The sequence below is a fragment of the Aphelocoma coerulescens genome, chromosome 9 (assembly GCF_041296385.1).
Source record: "Aphelocoma coerulescens isolate FSJ_1873_10779 chromosome 9, UR_Acoe_1.0, whole genome shotgun sequence".
NCBI lineage: Eukaryota > Metazoa > Chordata > Aves > Passeriformes > Corvidae > Aphelocoma > Aphelocoma coerulescens.
This window is the reverse complement of record NC_091023.1, coordinates 3,938,743-3,952,208: the sequence shown is the minus strand read 5'-3', so window position 1 is coordinate 3,952,208 and position 13,466 is coordinate 3,938,743. Positions and strand designations below refer to the sequence as shown.

At 51.5% G+C, this 13,466-nt stretch overlaps 2 protein-coding genes across 3 annotated transcripts; both read right to left on the bottom strand.

The window, feature by feature from the left end:
- Positions 1-4,673: 4,673 nt before the first annotated feature.
- On the bottom strand, positions 4,674-8,415 carry LOC138114673 (F-box/LRR-repeat protein 12-like). Its single transcript, XM_069024410.1, has 3 exons — positions 7,765-8,415; positions 7,616-7,688; positions 4,674-7,322 (listed from the first exon to the last, which is right to left on the bottom strand). The coding sequence occupies exons 1-3, from the start codon at positions 7,848-7,850 to the stop codon at positions 7,185-7,187; spliced, it is 297 nt and encodes a 98-aa protein (XP_068880511.1). The 5' UTR covers positions 7,851-8,415; the 3' UTR covers positions 4,674-7,184.
- Positions 8,416-9,573: 1,158 nt separating this feature from the next.
- Positions 9,574-11,790, bottom strand: LOC138114689 (F-box/LRR-repeat protein 12-like). Of its 2 annotated transcripts, XM_069024435.1 has the most exons (4): positions 11,633-11,790; positions 11,484-11,556; positions 10,950-11,243; positions 9,574-10,880 (listed from the first exon to the last, which is right to left on the bottom strand). In XM_069024435.1, exons 1-4 carry the CDS (start codon positions 11,716-11,718, stop codon positions 10,470-10,472), a joined length of 864 nt encoding a protein of 287 aa, XP_068880536.1. In that variant the 5' UTR covers positions 11,719-11,790; the 3' UTR covers positions 9,574-10,469. The 2 variants fall into 2 exon arrangements, with proteins under 2 accessions (XP_068880536.1, XP_068880535.1); XM_069024434.1 differs by having other exon boundaries at positions 9,574-11,243.
- Positions 11,791-13,466: the final 1,676 nt, after the last annotated feature.

Genomic DNA, 13,466 nt, shown 5'->3' with positions numbered 1-13,466 from the left:
GCAAGGAGATCTTTGAGGGCTGTGGCGGCTGGGAAAACCGTGGAGACTGCGAGGGCTCTGCGGTATGAGGGCTGTGCGTGATATGGGGCTGTGAGGGCTATGTGGGCTGTCTAGGGCTACGGGGTCCCTGAGGGCTGTGTCGACTGTGAAGGGCTATGGGCTCTGTGAGGGCTAGAGGGCTCTGAGGTCGATGGAGGCTGTGAGGGATGACTGGCCTGAGGGGTCTCTGAGGTCTTTGGGGGCTCTGAGGGCTATGGGGCTGTGGGGGCTTAGAGTGATATTGGGGCTGAGGGGTTTGGAGGACTAAAGGACCTTAAGCAGCCTGTGTGGGCTGTGATGGCTGAGAGAGCTATGAAGGCTCTTAGAGCTGGGGGGCTCTGAGATCTGGAGAGGCTTTGAAGTCTGTGGGGGCTGTGAAGGCTCTGAGGTGTTTGGGGGCTTTAAGAGCTGTAGGGGCTGTGAGGGCTTTCATAGCTATGGGGTCTGTTAGAGCTCAGAGGCCTGTGAAGGATACAGGGGCTGTGGGTGCTATGAGGGCCATGAGGTCTGTGGTGACTCAGAGGGCTGTGGGGTCTGTGAGGGCTACAGGGGCTTGGAGGGTAATGGAGTTTGTGAGGTCTTTGACAGCTAAAGGGGCTTTGAGGGCTAAAGGGGCTTAGATAGCTATGGGGGCTGTGAAATCTTCCAGTGCTCTGAGGGCTTTGTGGTCTGTGAGGGGTTATTGGGTCTGTGAGAGCTATGGCATCTCTAAGGGCTCACCTGGCTATGGGGTCTGTGTGAGCTGAAAGGGCTACGAGGGCTGTGGGAGCTGTGAGGTCTTAGGAGGGCTCTGGTGGCTGTGAGAGCTGTAAGGGGTTTGAGGATTGTGAGGGCAATTGTGGAGCCTACAGGGTCTGTGAGGACTGGGATGGCTCTGTGGTGTCTGAGGGCTCTCCTGGCTGTGAGATCTGTTAGTGTGGAACGCCTGGCATCTTAACCGAGATTAGAACAAGAGAATGTTGACCCTAAAGGCTCTGCCAATCTGTGTGTTTGCTGGGGATGCTGTGGGAAATTACTTCAGTGGAAACCCACCATGTGTACAGCTTACTGTGGCGGAAGACAGTCATGTGAATGGAATGCTTGAGACATGTTTTGTGTTACAAAATTAGCAGAGATTCTGGGGTCCAATTAGAGCGCAATTGTTTTTCTGTAATGGACTAATAAAAAGGAACTCACATGAGAAAGGGAAAAAAGGAAGAAGAAAAACAACACCTGTGGAGCTCAGAAACTACAACATTGTATCAGTGTGCTTTCATCACCGACACTCGGATTTTTCTTTACGTTTAGATTTTTTCTTTTCATTTGATCTCATCACCAACATGTTAGAGCTGAGAGGGCTGTGAGAGCTATAAGGTCTTGGAGGGGTGTAGCATCTCTGTGGGTTCTTAGGGCTCTCAGGGCTTTTTTGAAGGCTATGGGGCTGTGTGGTCTGAGTGCTATAGGGGCTATGAGTTCTGTAGTGGCCGTGTTGGCTCTCGGGCTTTGAGCAATATGAGGGCTATGGGGTCTGTAAGGGTGGAGCTGGCTGTGGGGGCTGTGAGAACTCTAGGGGCTGAACGGGGTCTGTAATGTATGATGTCTCTGAGGGCTGTGGGGGGTGTGAGCTCTGTGGTAGTTACGGGCTCTGAGGGCTCATGAGTTTGTGAGAGCTGTGGGGTCTGTGAGGGCCATCTGGGGGCCTGTGGGGCTTGTAGGGGCTTGGAGGGCTGTGGGGTCTGTCATGTCCTTCAGGGCTGTGAGGGCTTTGTAGGCTTTGGGGGCAGTGGGACCTAGATGGCTGTTGGGGTTCTGGGGGCTCTGAGTGCTATAGGGGCCTGAAAGGCTATGGGATCTTTGGGGTCTTTCAGTACTCTTAGGGCTTTGGGGGCTGTGAGGGTTTATGGGGTCTGTGAGGTTTCCAGGGGCTCTGACAGATAGATGGGGTGGGAGGGCTGAGATAAGTGTTGGGGCCCTGGGGTCTGGGAGGGCTAGAGGTGCTCTGGTCATTGTGGTCTGTAAGTGCTATGGGGGCCATGAGGTCTGAGGTGACTGTGAGGGCTATGGGGCCTGTTAGAACTATCTGGTCTGTGAGGGCAGTGGGGTCTGTGAGGACTGAGAAGGCTCTGGGGGCTGTGAGGGCTGTGGTGGCTGTGATGGCTAAAGGGGCTTCGAATGCTATGGGGGCTGTGAGGGCTAATGGGGGATCTGTGAGGACTCTGAGGGGGTATGGGATCTCTGTGAGGGCATTGACCAGACAGGAATGATCGACAGGTAGAATAAGCCTGTCAGTGACTGACAGGCTGGAATAAAAGTGATTGACAGTTGGGATAAGCCTGTCAGTGATTGAAAGGCAGGACTAAAAGTGATTGACAGGTGGGATCAGCCCAGGAGATGGATTGACAGGTGGTACTAAGAGTAATTGAGATGTGGAGTCATCCACTCAGAGTGATTGATAGGCAGGGCCAGGAGTGATGGGGGTGGGGTCAGCCTCCCAGGATCAACAGGCAGGGCCATGGGAATGCCTCTCAGCTGCCCTGAGACATTGGGACTCTGGGCTGTCCTTCCTGTGGAAAAGATCTGTCCTTTGTGGCCAGGCCTCCATGGCTGAAATTGGAATTCTGCCTCCCAAAATTGTGTACAACCAAGGATTACTCCCAGACAAAAGCTGCCAGACTGACAGATGTCACTGGTCTTGGCCTCCTGGGGGCTGCTCTCAGCTGCCCCAGAGACACTGGGGCACTGGGCTTTCCTTCCTGTGGAAAAGAGCTGTCCTTTGAGGCCAGGTGCCTGGTGACAGAAGTGGGAATCTGCCTGCTAAAACTATGAACATCTGAGAATTGCTCCCAGACAAAAGCTGCCAGGACTGATGGATGTGGCTGGCCTTGACCTCCTATGGGCCGCTTCTCAGCTGCCCAAGAGACACTGGGGCTCCAGGCTTTCCTTTCCATGGAAAAGAGCCATCCTTTTCAGCCTCGTGCCCCTGTCCAAAATTGGGATTCCACCACCTAAAACTGCAAATGTCCTTGGATTGCTTCCTAGACAAAAGCTGCCAGGGTCTGATGGGTCTGGCTGGGCTTGGCCTCCCCTTGGAAGTGCACCTGAAACACCGGGGTTATGTGCTTTCCTTACTATGGAAATGAACTGTCATTCTCATCTAGGAGCCTATGAGGGAAATTTCGAATGCACCTCTAAAATTCAATATATCAAAGCGTTAATCTCAGTTGAAAGCTACCAGGACAGATGGGTCTGGCTGGCCTTGGCCTCCTGTGGGCCACCTCTCATCAGCACCTGAAACACTGGGAATGGACTGGTTCTAGAGAAGAAAGAGGCCGTGCTGGAATTCACTTTTCTTTTGCAGCCTATAAACTGCACAGCCAACAGTGAGAGAATTCGTCTTCCTTCCCAGCTCTATGCTGGATCACATTTTTTCAGTCTCGAAGAGCCAGGATCCACAACGGAACCCCTACAGCAACCGCTCCCACACTTAGAGTGCCAGGACAGAAGGGGCGTGACTTTTACCTGGGCACTGTCAGCGCTCATAAAGTGTGCCACACGATGGCGGTGTGTACTTGCGAAAGAAGGAAATGCACCTTGCCTAGCTCTAAACCACCCGAAGTGCGGATCCGAGTTCAAAACGTCACTGCTCTCAAATGAACTGGGTCAGGACAGAAAGATTTCACTGATCTTCCCTTTCCGAGTACAAATTCGTACTTGCATCACACTCAAAACGAACTCCTCCGTGCTCGTAAATATTTTCTATCTCATGGAGTCTAGCTACAAACTTGAAGACCTCTGGCAAAAGCGTAGCTCACAGAAGTGCCAGCTAAGAAAGTTGTTGCTGGCCAGAACTGCAGCTGCACCCATCAAACTGCAGCACATACACCCTGCTGTCTGCACTTTCCTTCTCAGCACTGTGTACCATCGTAATCCTTCGGTCTCACAGAGTCAGGAACCAAACCTGAATGGCACCACTGATTGCTCACACACTAAAGGTACCAAGACAAAAAGATCAACAGCTTGGCTTTTGCATTCCCACTGTAACACTGCAGCAGCTCTAACCCATAGAACTGGAGAGTAGGAAAAGCAATTAAATTCACCAAGCTCACCCAAGGAAGGGAGGGAAGGCACCGCAAGGCAAGGGAGGGGTAGGTAAGTCATGGCAGCAGCACGGTATGTAAAGTAAGGCAAGAGAGCCATAGAAAGGGAAGGAAACCAGCTAGGCCTAGTGTTTCAGGTGCACATGATAGGCTACTGAGTAAAGACTAACCTCAGCTTTCTGTTCTGACTCCTCTGGTGTAGAAAATCCAAGTGTCATCTGAAAAGGTGAGGCGTTCTTGACTCTTAGTGTGGGGAGATTTACTTGACCCTTAGTGTTTAATTTCTGTCAGCTTCCCAGGAAAGCCAAGACCCTTGTTCCCGATCAGTCTGTCAGCATCCTGTTAGGGGTACCCTTCACTGAGCAGTCCTACTGGATTGGAGGGTGGTTTTCTGACTTAGGGAAACACACTAACAGCAAAAGGGAGAGCCCTCAGCAGGTCTTCTCCTTTATTTGAGGGTGCTACCCCCTGCCAGTGACTGCCAGTGCCCAGGAAGGATTCACACTGACAGTTTATGGAGTAACACTCTTTATTAATATAAAATTGTGACAGGTTAAGGTTCGAAGATTGTCAGTGGTAGTATCTGAGTGCAAAAATATACTTGAAGGAATATACAGACAAGCTCTAATTCCCAATAAAATATTCAGTGTGCATGGAGTATGATTCTTATCCTATATATACCCAATAGGTGTCCCTATGGGGGAGAAGACAGGTTCAGCCCATCCACTGATCCCAGCAGTTACAGTGGAGTCTTCCTTACTTTTACGCCATTCTCGACTTATTTATATTCTATTTCTTTGGATTTAGGTGGAGCTTGAGTGACTCCAGTCATGAATACCTTTCTTACTGATTGGTATAAAATTCTGTCTCTTCACTTTTAAAGATACAGGCAAAAATAATACAGAGCACATGCCCAGTGAGGGGTGGTCATACCTTGGAGAGAGGTAACTTTGGAATGGAGGGGTGAGTTAATATTATTATTGGGCTTTAATGAATCATGTTGATCTAAGGAGAGGAATTTTGCCACAGTTGCTGGCTCAGCTGTAGGACATGCTCCTCTACCTCCCCTGGCTGGCAGGTGGTATGTGGTTTATTAGCTGTAAAGTACCATCATGTAAGGATTTCCACAGAGCCTGGCCAGAGTATCTCCACTCTGCTCCACCCTCCATTGCATCCCCTTAGCAGGTGTGTGTGGAGTCACCATGAAACAGGTTTCAAGTTACGCCAACCACATTCCATCCAGGGAGCAGCAACTGTGATTTACCCTATAATTTCCATACCATTGCAACTCCTGTTAAAATGCTAATATAACTCCTCAGTTTCCTCTAATTTTACCCCCAGTTACCTGTCCACAGGGTCCCTAGTCATTTGCCCACACCAAGGCATATAAAATTTGTGATTGTTGGCTCCAGATTTCTAGGGTGAGGTTCAGGAAGTGAATTAGAGTGCTTTTCCTTGGGAAGTAAAGGATATAGTCCTAGTTTTTGCAGAGCAAATGATAAGGTACTGTGGGGAAGTAAACTGCAGCAAGACATTCTGGACTCTCAGAGACTGAAAGTGCATGATGCTATGTAATATAGCTGAGAATGAAAGTGCAGTGCACCTTTTGTGCAGGAGTAATCTTGGACATATGTAATATTGGAGTTTGGCTGGGGGCTCCTGAGTGTGTGTGGCAGTGCTTTTACATGGGTACACTTAGGCCCAGTGTTTCAGATGCAGATGATAGGCTGCAGCAGGCAGGAGCAGCTTTCTGTCCTAGCACATTCTGGGTGGGAGCAATCCCCCAGTACTTGCAATTACCATATTGGTATCTTGGAGTTAACCTTCAGAAAGTGATGAGAGTGCTCTTCGACAAGAATGAAAGCACACGGTCCTAGTGTTTGAGCTGCCAGTTATCAGGTTCCCAGGGAATGAAAGGGATATCAGCAGTTCTTTTTATCTGGCACCTTTGGGTGGAAGCAGCTTTGCACTGTCTGCAATTTGGGATGTCATCTCCACATTTCAGAGGCGGTCTTCTGAAATTTTTAGCTCTACATTTATTCTGGGCAAAGTAAGCAGCTATCCTGAGTCTTGGTGTACAGCCTAGGGGAGGTAATGCCCAGTAACAGTGTTCGAGCACCTTTGTATGGGATCACTTCCCAAATGCCTTCTGTTTTGCAGACAGGATCACATTTCTTTTGAGATGGGGTCATAGTTTCCTTCTCTGACAAGGAAAATAATTTTGGATCCACATAGGGTGGTCTTGGTCAGTTCAAGTGATTTTCCTAGTATACAGTGGTATTGGTTAGAGCTGTTGAACCATTACAGGGGGAATGTAAAAGCCCAGCTGTTGATCTTTTTGTCCTGGTACCTTTAGTGTCTGAGCAATCAGTGGTAGGGTTCAGTTTTGTATTCTGACTCTGTGAGGCTGAAGGATTGTGATAGTACACAGAGCTGAGAAGGAGAGTGCAGACAGCAGGGTATGTGCTGCAGTTTTGAAGCACATACTTCGGTGCCGTTGAAGTAGCAGCCAGCAAGAGCTTTCTCACCTGGCACTTTCGTGAGTTATATTTTTGTTGGATGCTTTCAGTGTTGCAGCTGGGCTCTGTGAGAGTGAAAAAACATATTAGCACATATAATTGGGAAGGAGTTCGTGTTGCCGTGTGAGTGTGACGCAAATAAGAGGTTGCAAGTAGAACGGGAAGGTCAGCAAAGCCTTTGTGTCCTGACGCGTTTCGTGTGAGGGCCGTGACCAGCCGTGTCCACCCCGGGAGCGGCGCTTTGGGCTGCTTTATAGGCACACAGCCCCATCTACTGGGAGCTGCTGAGCGGCGCTGGGTGCTTGACACAGACGGAGGTACGCCGTGGTTATCTCCAAACCATCCCTTGTAGACATCCAAAGTCCGCTGCTCTCAAAGAAAATGTGCCAGAATAGAAAGACTTCACTGGCCTTTCCTTACGTTTGCAAACTTGTACTCGCACCACAGTCAAGCGGCAGTTACTTTTCTTGCAGCCTGAAAACTGCCCACACAATCATGGTGCACTTTCATTCTCGGCTGTATTCCGTAGCATCATGCACTTTCAAGTCTCTCAGAGTCTGAAATGTCCATCTACTTCTCGCACAGAGAAATGTGTCAAGACAGGAGTCCAGAAAACTGCTTCTGTCAAAACATGCCGGTGCCATGTACTTTCCTTTTCAGCTGTATGTACTGTCACATTCTGCCACTCCTAGAGTGCAATGGGGGCTGTGAAGGGTTATGGGGGTTATGAAGAGTTGTGGGGGCTGTGAGGGTTGTGAGACCTGTGAGGGCTATGAGAGTTCAGGGGGCTGTGGGAACTATGGGGGCTATGGGGGCTATGGGGAATGAGACAGCATTGAACGCTATGGGAGCTTAGAGCGCTATGGGGCTGTGAGGGCTGAAAGGGGTATGGGGTCTGAGGGGGCTGAGAGGGGTATGGGGTCTGAGGGGGCTGAAAGGGGTATGGGGTCTGAGGGGGCTGAGAGGGGTATGGGCCCGTACCCGGTGAGGGCTCAGATCCACATGTGTCCAGACCGCTCGGTCCTGCGCCAGCTGCTGCCACCGCCGGCAGACCCTGCGGGGAGGCGAGCAGCCGTCAGCGCCGGGCCGGGGAAGCGGCAGGCGGCCGGTCCCGCCCGGGGAGACCCTACCTGGCCGCTCGCAGCCGGTCCCGCAGCGGCAGCAGCGCCAGGACCTGCACCAGCACCGAGTCGGGCAGGGGCGCCCGCTCCGCCATCGCGGCCGCTGCTAACAACAAACCCGGGGCGCGGCCCTGGCGACGCCTCAGCTCCGGGGCCGCGCCGGCGTCCCTGCCAGAGCCCGGGGCGCGGCCTCGGCAGGTACCGCTAGGCCCCGGTAGCTCCGCTGGGCTCGGGACCTCCCTCTTTAACCCCCTTCCTTACCAACAACCCCCTCCTCGTGCCTCTTCGTTCCCCTGCGTTAAGCCCCCATGTCTCCTCTCCAGCCTCGTCCCACGGTGCCTCTTGTCCCTCTGTCACCTGCTCGGTGCCCCTTGCCCCCTGTCCCTATCACGCCCCGGCTGCCGGTGCCTCTTCGTTCCTCCCCGGTGTTCCCGGTGTCACATCTCCGGTCTCACCTCGTCCCGTCCCCCATCATCCCTCAGGCAGTGCTTTTATTGTGATTCTTCCCCATCTGTTTGGATTTTAAAAGGGACAAATTCTCTGGTTTCTGAGAGGGTTTACTCCAAGTGTGAAAATGAGCGGGTCTGGAAGATAGGAAATACTTTGGAAATTACCACAGAAGGCACGAGCAGATACACATGGCCGAGAAAATAAAATGGATTTGGGTCTGATAAAAGACCTGGGTCTGAATATTAAATACATACATGTATGAAATCGTGGTACATGTGTGCAAGTTTGTGTGAAGAGGCAAAGCAGCAGCTTGGTAATCAATGGTTGTTCCCTGCAATGACTGATAACCCCAAATGTTATGGCTTCTCTGAGTTTTCTATTCACTTAGAGGGCTGTGGACTGCTACTCCTTTGAGAATGCTAAGACCAGTTCCATGTCCTGGCTTTGCTGAAGGTTTAGCTGTCTCTGTTGGACATTTATTATGTATTTTTAAAAACATTTGGGCTTTGATGTAATGATGTGCATATGAATACCTAGAAGGTGGGGTTGGGGGAAGAAACGCTCAAGTCAGCAAAAGATGAAATGGAGATGAACTGAGTAGAAACCCCTTGAATTTGGAAATCAGAAGAAACAAAGATCAAGAACAGCCCTCCAAAGAGCTTCAAGCAGGTATGTGGGGAGGGTGAGTAGAACCAGAACTTCTGATTAAAGACCTTTCAGTCTTTTATGCCCCTAATTTGCCCATAGTCATCCAATATTTACAGCTCCCCTCCTGCTTCCAAACCTGAAACACTCCACTTTGCACCATATCAACTTGTAATTGCTGTCCCCTGTTTAGCAGTTAGTTAATGGAAAACTGGCATGTTGTGACTGTGGGGATGTTAAAGTCTGTTGTTGTGCCATCAGGACTGCAAAGATCCTGGTACAAAGATCAGGAGAACATCGAGGTTCTTGCTGCATCTCACTGTGCCTTGACTGACTGATGGATTTTTACTGGTTTTAATTTTCCCTTTTCCTGTCATACTGTCCCTCCCCATCCCAGAGAGTGCTGGAACAGATAATGCTGGAGGTTTTAATGAGGCTAATTCCACCAGTGTTAATCTCCTTGCCTGGGATAAACACGGAGTGGTAGTTACTAAGTCAGCAGCCTTGGGATGCTTTCCAAAGCACATTTTACCTTTTACCTGAAGCTACCCTGAGACTGGGTTTAGGAACAAAAAAGAGTCCAGGGCACAAAGGCCACCCGACAGCAATGAGGATTTCACCACAGGGAGGGTCACTGCCATCCAGCACTGTCTAAAACCCAAAGGTTTATTGCATGGGCTGCAGCTGAATGGAGGGCAGGGGGCGTTTGGGATGAAAACAAGGCAGAAAAAGCTCAACTGAGGCATTAGTTGTCCTGCTCCGTTTCCTGTAGGATGCTCTTGTCAAAAGGAAGGCAGTCCTAAGGGGCAGGAGAGATGCCGAAGCAGGTTAAAAAACTCCCAAGCCCTAAAAACAGGGGTTCAAATTAAAGTTAAAAGCTTGCAAGTTTTTTAAAATAAATACAATATTCGCTTTAAAATATAGAATAAAAATTAATAATAACAACATAACAACATGTGGGCGGTTATCTGGTGTTAAGAAATTGGGGGATGAGGGAGGAAGAGGAAGTGAATGGAGACAACAGATGATGAGAAAACGTGGATGTTACCAGCAAAACCCAGAGGTAACGACAGCCCCAGCAATGCCCAGGGGCAAACAGGATGTCTGGCTCTTGGGACCAGGTGTTCAGGAATCCTCATGACCAGTCTGACAAGTGACTTGAAGATCCAAATTTCAAGGAAAGGAGAAGGAATTGGAAATCATGAGGTTTTGGCTGCCAGGTCTGCTTTTTCAGTGACAGCAGGGTGTCTCACTTCACTCCTTGAATTCTACACTCATTACACTGCTGCCTGGTCCTCAGCAGTGGAGAAAGAGGAGAAGACAGAGCTTAAACTTGTCATCACCCCAGCCAGTTTTTGGTCAGTGGGGTTCCCAACAGCTGGGTGTGCTTCCCAGCTTTCCTATTCCTCTGATCCATGGAAAACAAGGAGCGGGGAATCCTACCAAAAGCTTGTTAACAAACTTATTTACATGACAGCTTGTTAACATATTTATGTGAAAAAATGTAATATTTTAAGGCCAATGGGAATTCTGTCCCACAGCTACATACAGGAAAACAGGCTTTACCAAAACAAAAGGAGCACTTCAGGTGTAGTAAGGAAGGATTGCACTTCAGGCTATCAAGGAGTGTGAGATATGGTGCAATGTGGAAAATTCTCCTGAATTTTATCGAGGAGTTCATCTTCAAAGCAAGTTCCACCTAATTTGAGGTGGTTCAGGCGAGGCAGCACTTGCAACAAAGCAATAACAGTACCAAGGGAGACCAAATCATAGAGATCAAGGCACAGGGTCTCCAGGTGCTCCAGTGTCACAATAGCAACCAGCCCCCTGTTTGTCAGAAAGTAGGCATTGCTGATTTCCAGGTAGCGGAGCTGCTTCATGTGGCGCCCAATGAATACCATGGCAGCATCGCCAATGATGCAGTGCCGCAGAATCAGACGTTCAAGCTCTTCCAGGTGTGGAGCTGCTGCTTGGATCCCCATATCAGTGATGCGGTAGGTGCCACAAAGGCTCAGTGTCTTCAAGTGGTTCTGTGAGGAAATGTCAAGAAGATGATGGTCAGAAAAGGTGGGAATGCTGTGGATAGTGAGGTGTTGTACCTGTGGTGGTGGCACCGAAGGGGAGACGCAGAACCAGGCATCGGGGATGTCGCAGAGGCTCAGCTCCAGTGTGGTGACAGAAGAGGGCATGCTCTCGTACGGGACATGGCGGAGGTCTGTCTCGGTCAGGCACAGCCGATGGAGCTGGGGACAGCGCTTCCGAAGGGCAGCCAGCAGTGCCGGTGAGAGGAGCCGCTGCTTGCCGCCCGAGCGAGGCATGCCCCGCATCCGCAGGGTGCACAGGCTGTCAGGGAGGCGGTGGCGCACCAGGTGCCACAGCGTGCGGCGGGTGATCTGGGGGGATGAAAGGGCCTAGCTCCAGGGGATGGCGTGGGGAAAGGCACCCCTGTCGCAGTGGGGTGGTTCCCCCCATTCCCCTCAGCTTCTGCCTGCAGCGGGGTGATCTGACCACCACCCCCCGCCCCAGTCTCAGTCCCTGTCCACAGTGGGGTGGTCTCGCCTCCCCCCATCCCTCCTGCCCACAGCGGAACTGTGTCCGCCCCCCGCCCCGCTGTGCGGACAGGCGGCCCGTACCCGGTGAGGGCTCAGATCCACATGTGTCCAGACCGCTCGGTCCTGCGCCAGCTGCTGCCACCGCCGGCAGACCCTGCGGGGAGGCGAGCAGCCGTCAGCGCCGGGCCGGGGAAGCGGCAGGCGGCCGGTCCCGCCCGGGGAGACCCTACCTGGCCGCTCGCAGCCGGTCCCGCAGCGGCAGCAGCGCCAGGACCTGCACCAGCACCGAGTCGGGCAGGGGCGCCCGCTCCGCCATCGCGGCCGCTGCTAACAACAAACCCGGGGCGCGGCCCTGGCGACGCCTCGGCTCCGGGGCCGCGCCGGCGTCCCTGCCAGAGCCCGGGGCGCGGCCTCGGCAGGTACCGCTAGGCCCCGGTAGCTCCGCTGGGCTCGGGACCTCCCTCTTTAACCCCCTTCCTTACCAACAACCCCCTCCCCGTGCCTCTTCGTTCCCCCGCGTTAAGCCCCCGTGTCTCCTCTCCAGCCTCGTCCCACGGTGCCTCTCGTCCCCGCTTCTCCGTGCCTCTTGTCCCGTTACCACCCCCTTGCCCCAGTGCCTCTTCTTTCCCGGCACTGCCCCCCTTGGTGTCTCTTGGAGAAGAAGTGGCTTAACACTGACCGTTCCTGGTCCAGTCACTCTCCCTGACATGTTGTTTCTAGCACCGTTCTAATGTTCACGTGGCACCAGCTCACATAATCTCTCTGAATACCCAGCAGGCCATCACAGGACGGAAACAACTGTCATGACTCTCAGAGATGATCCTGGAATGTCTACAGGGCGTAGTTGCAACCCTGGAAGAAGAGAATACAAAGTAATAAATTCAACGCTGACCTCAGGAGGATGCTTGAGCAGGTAAAACATGCTGTCCCTACCTCTGCAAAGCTTCATTGTCCTCTGGAACATGACACATTTCACCAGACAGCACTTCGGAGTTGTCTGCTTGTTTTATTTCCTCTCCCTCTCACCCCTGTGGACACACACTGTTGTATTTTCTTTTTATTCTGACACCCCATGGCCTTCACAAATGCACCTTCATGCTGATGCCAACCTCCTTGCCCCAGTGTCCCCAGACACACACTTGTCTCTCATAGCCCACACTGAATGCTTTTTGCCCACAGTCTCTGGGCAGAGATCTCTTTGTCTTGACATCCAGAAAGTTGTTTTGCTCCATTTGGTGGCAGGTGTCTGTGCTCTTTTTTCCCATCCAGTGTGTAGGTGGAATAGGAATGGAGAAGCCTGAAGAGACTTCTCTAAAAGTCTGACCAGCAAATGACCTGCTTTTATACAGGTGAGAACAGAATCTTCCTTAGTGGGAGGAGGCTCTGGCCATACAGTCGTACTGGCAGTAGCAGCAATCACCAGACTTCTCTCTGTAGATGAAATGGGTTTGGTAACACCCTGGTCTCCTTGAGGAGGTGAATCTTCACAGGCGTCAGGGCAGAATACATGTAAGATGTATGTCAGTCAAGTACAGGATGCTGAGCTCTGGCAAGTGAGCCAAGAGTGCTGCTGAAAGCACAGCTTCAGCACAGGTACAGCTGAAGGCTGTTTTCACCAGGAAGCCTCAGAGTCTGAAGTTCAGGTGTGACAGAAAGCAAACTGAACTCCTTCCCCTTGGGACTTGCAAGTGGCTCCCTGTGCTGTGGACCTACTTCTGCAGTTCAGCAGTGTGTTGGTTTTGCAGAGCCTGGTTTTTGGTAGCAAGGGGGCCACAGCTCTGTGAGAAACTGCTGGAAGCTTCCACCACATCCAGCAGAGCCAGTCCCTGATGGCTCTGAAGATGGACATGCTGCTGGCCAAGCCTGGGCCAATTAGAGATGTTGGTAACATCTCTGTGATAACAGATTTAAGAAGAAAATCAAAACAAAGGGGGGCACACTGTTAATTCCAGCCAGAGAAGAGGAGGAGTTGAGAACATGTGAGGGAAACAACATGGAGACACCAAGGTCAGCGGGGAAGGAGGGGCAGGAGGTGCTCCAGGCACCAGAGCCAGGATGCCTCTG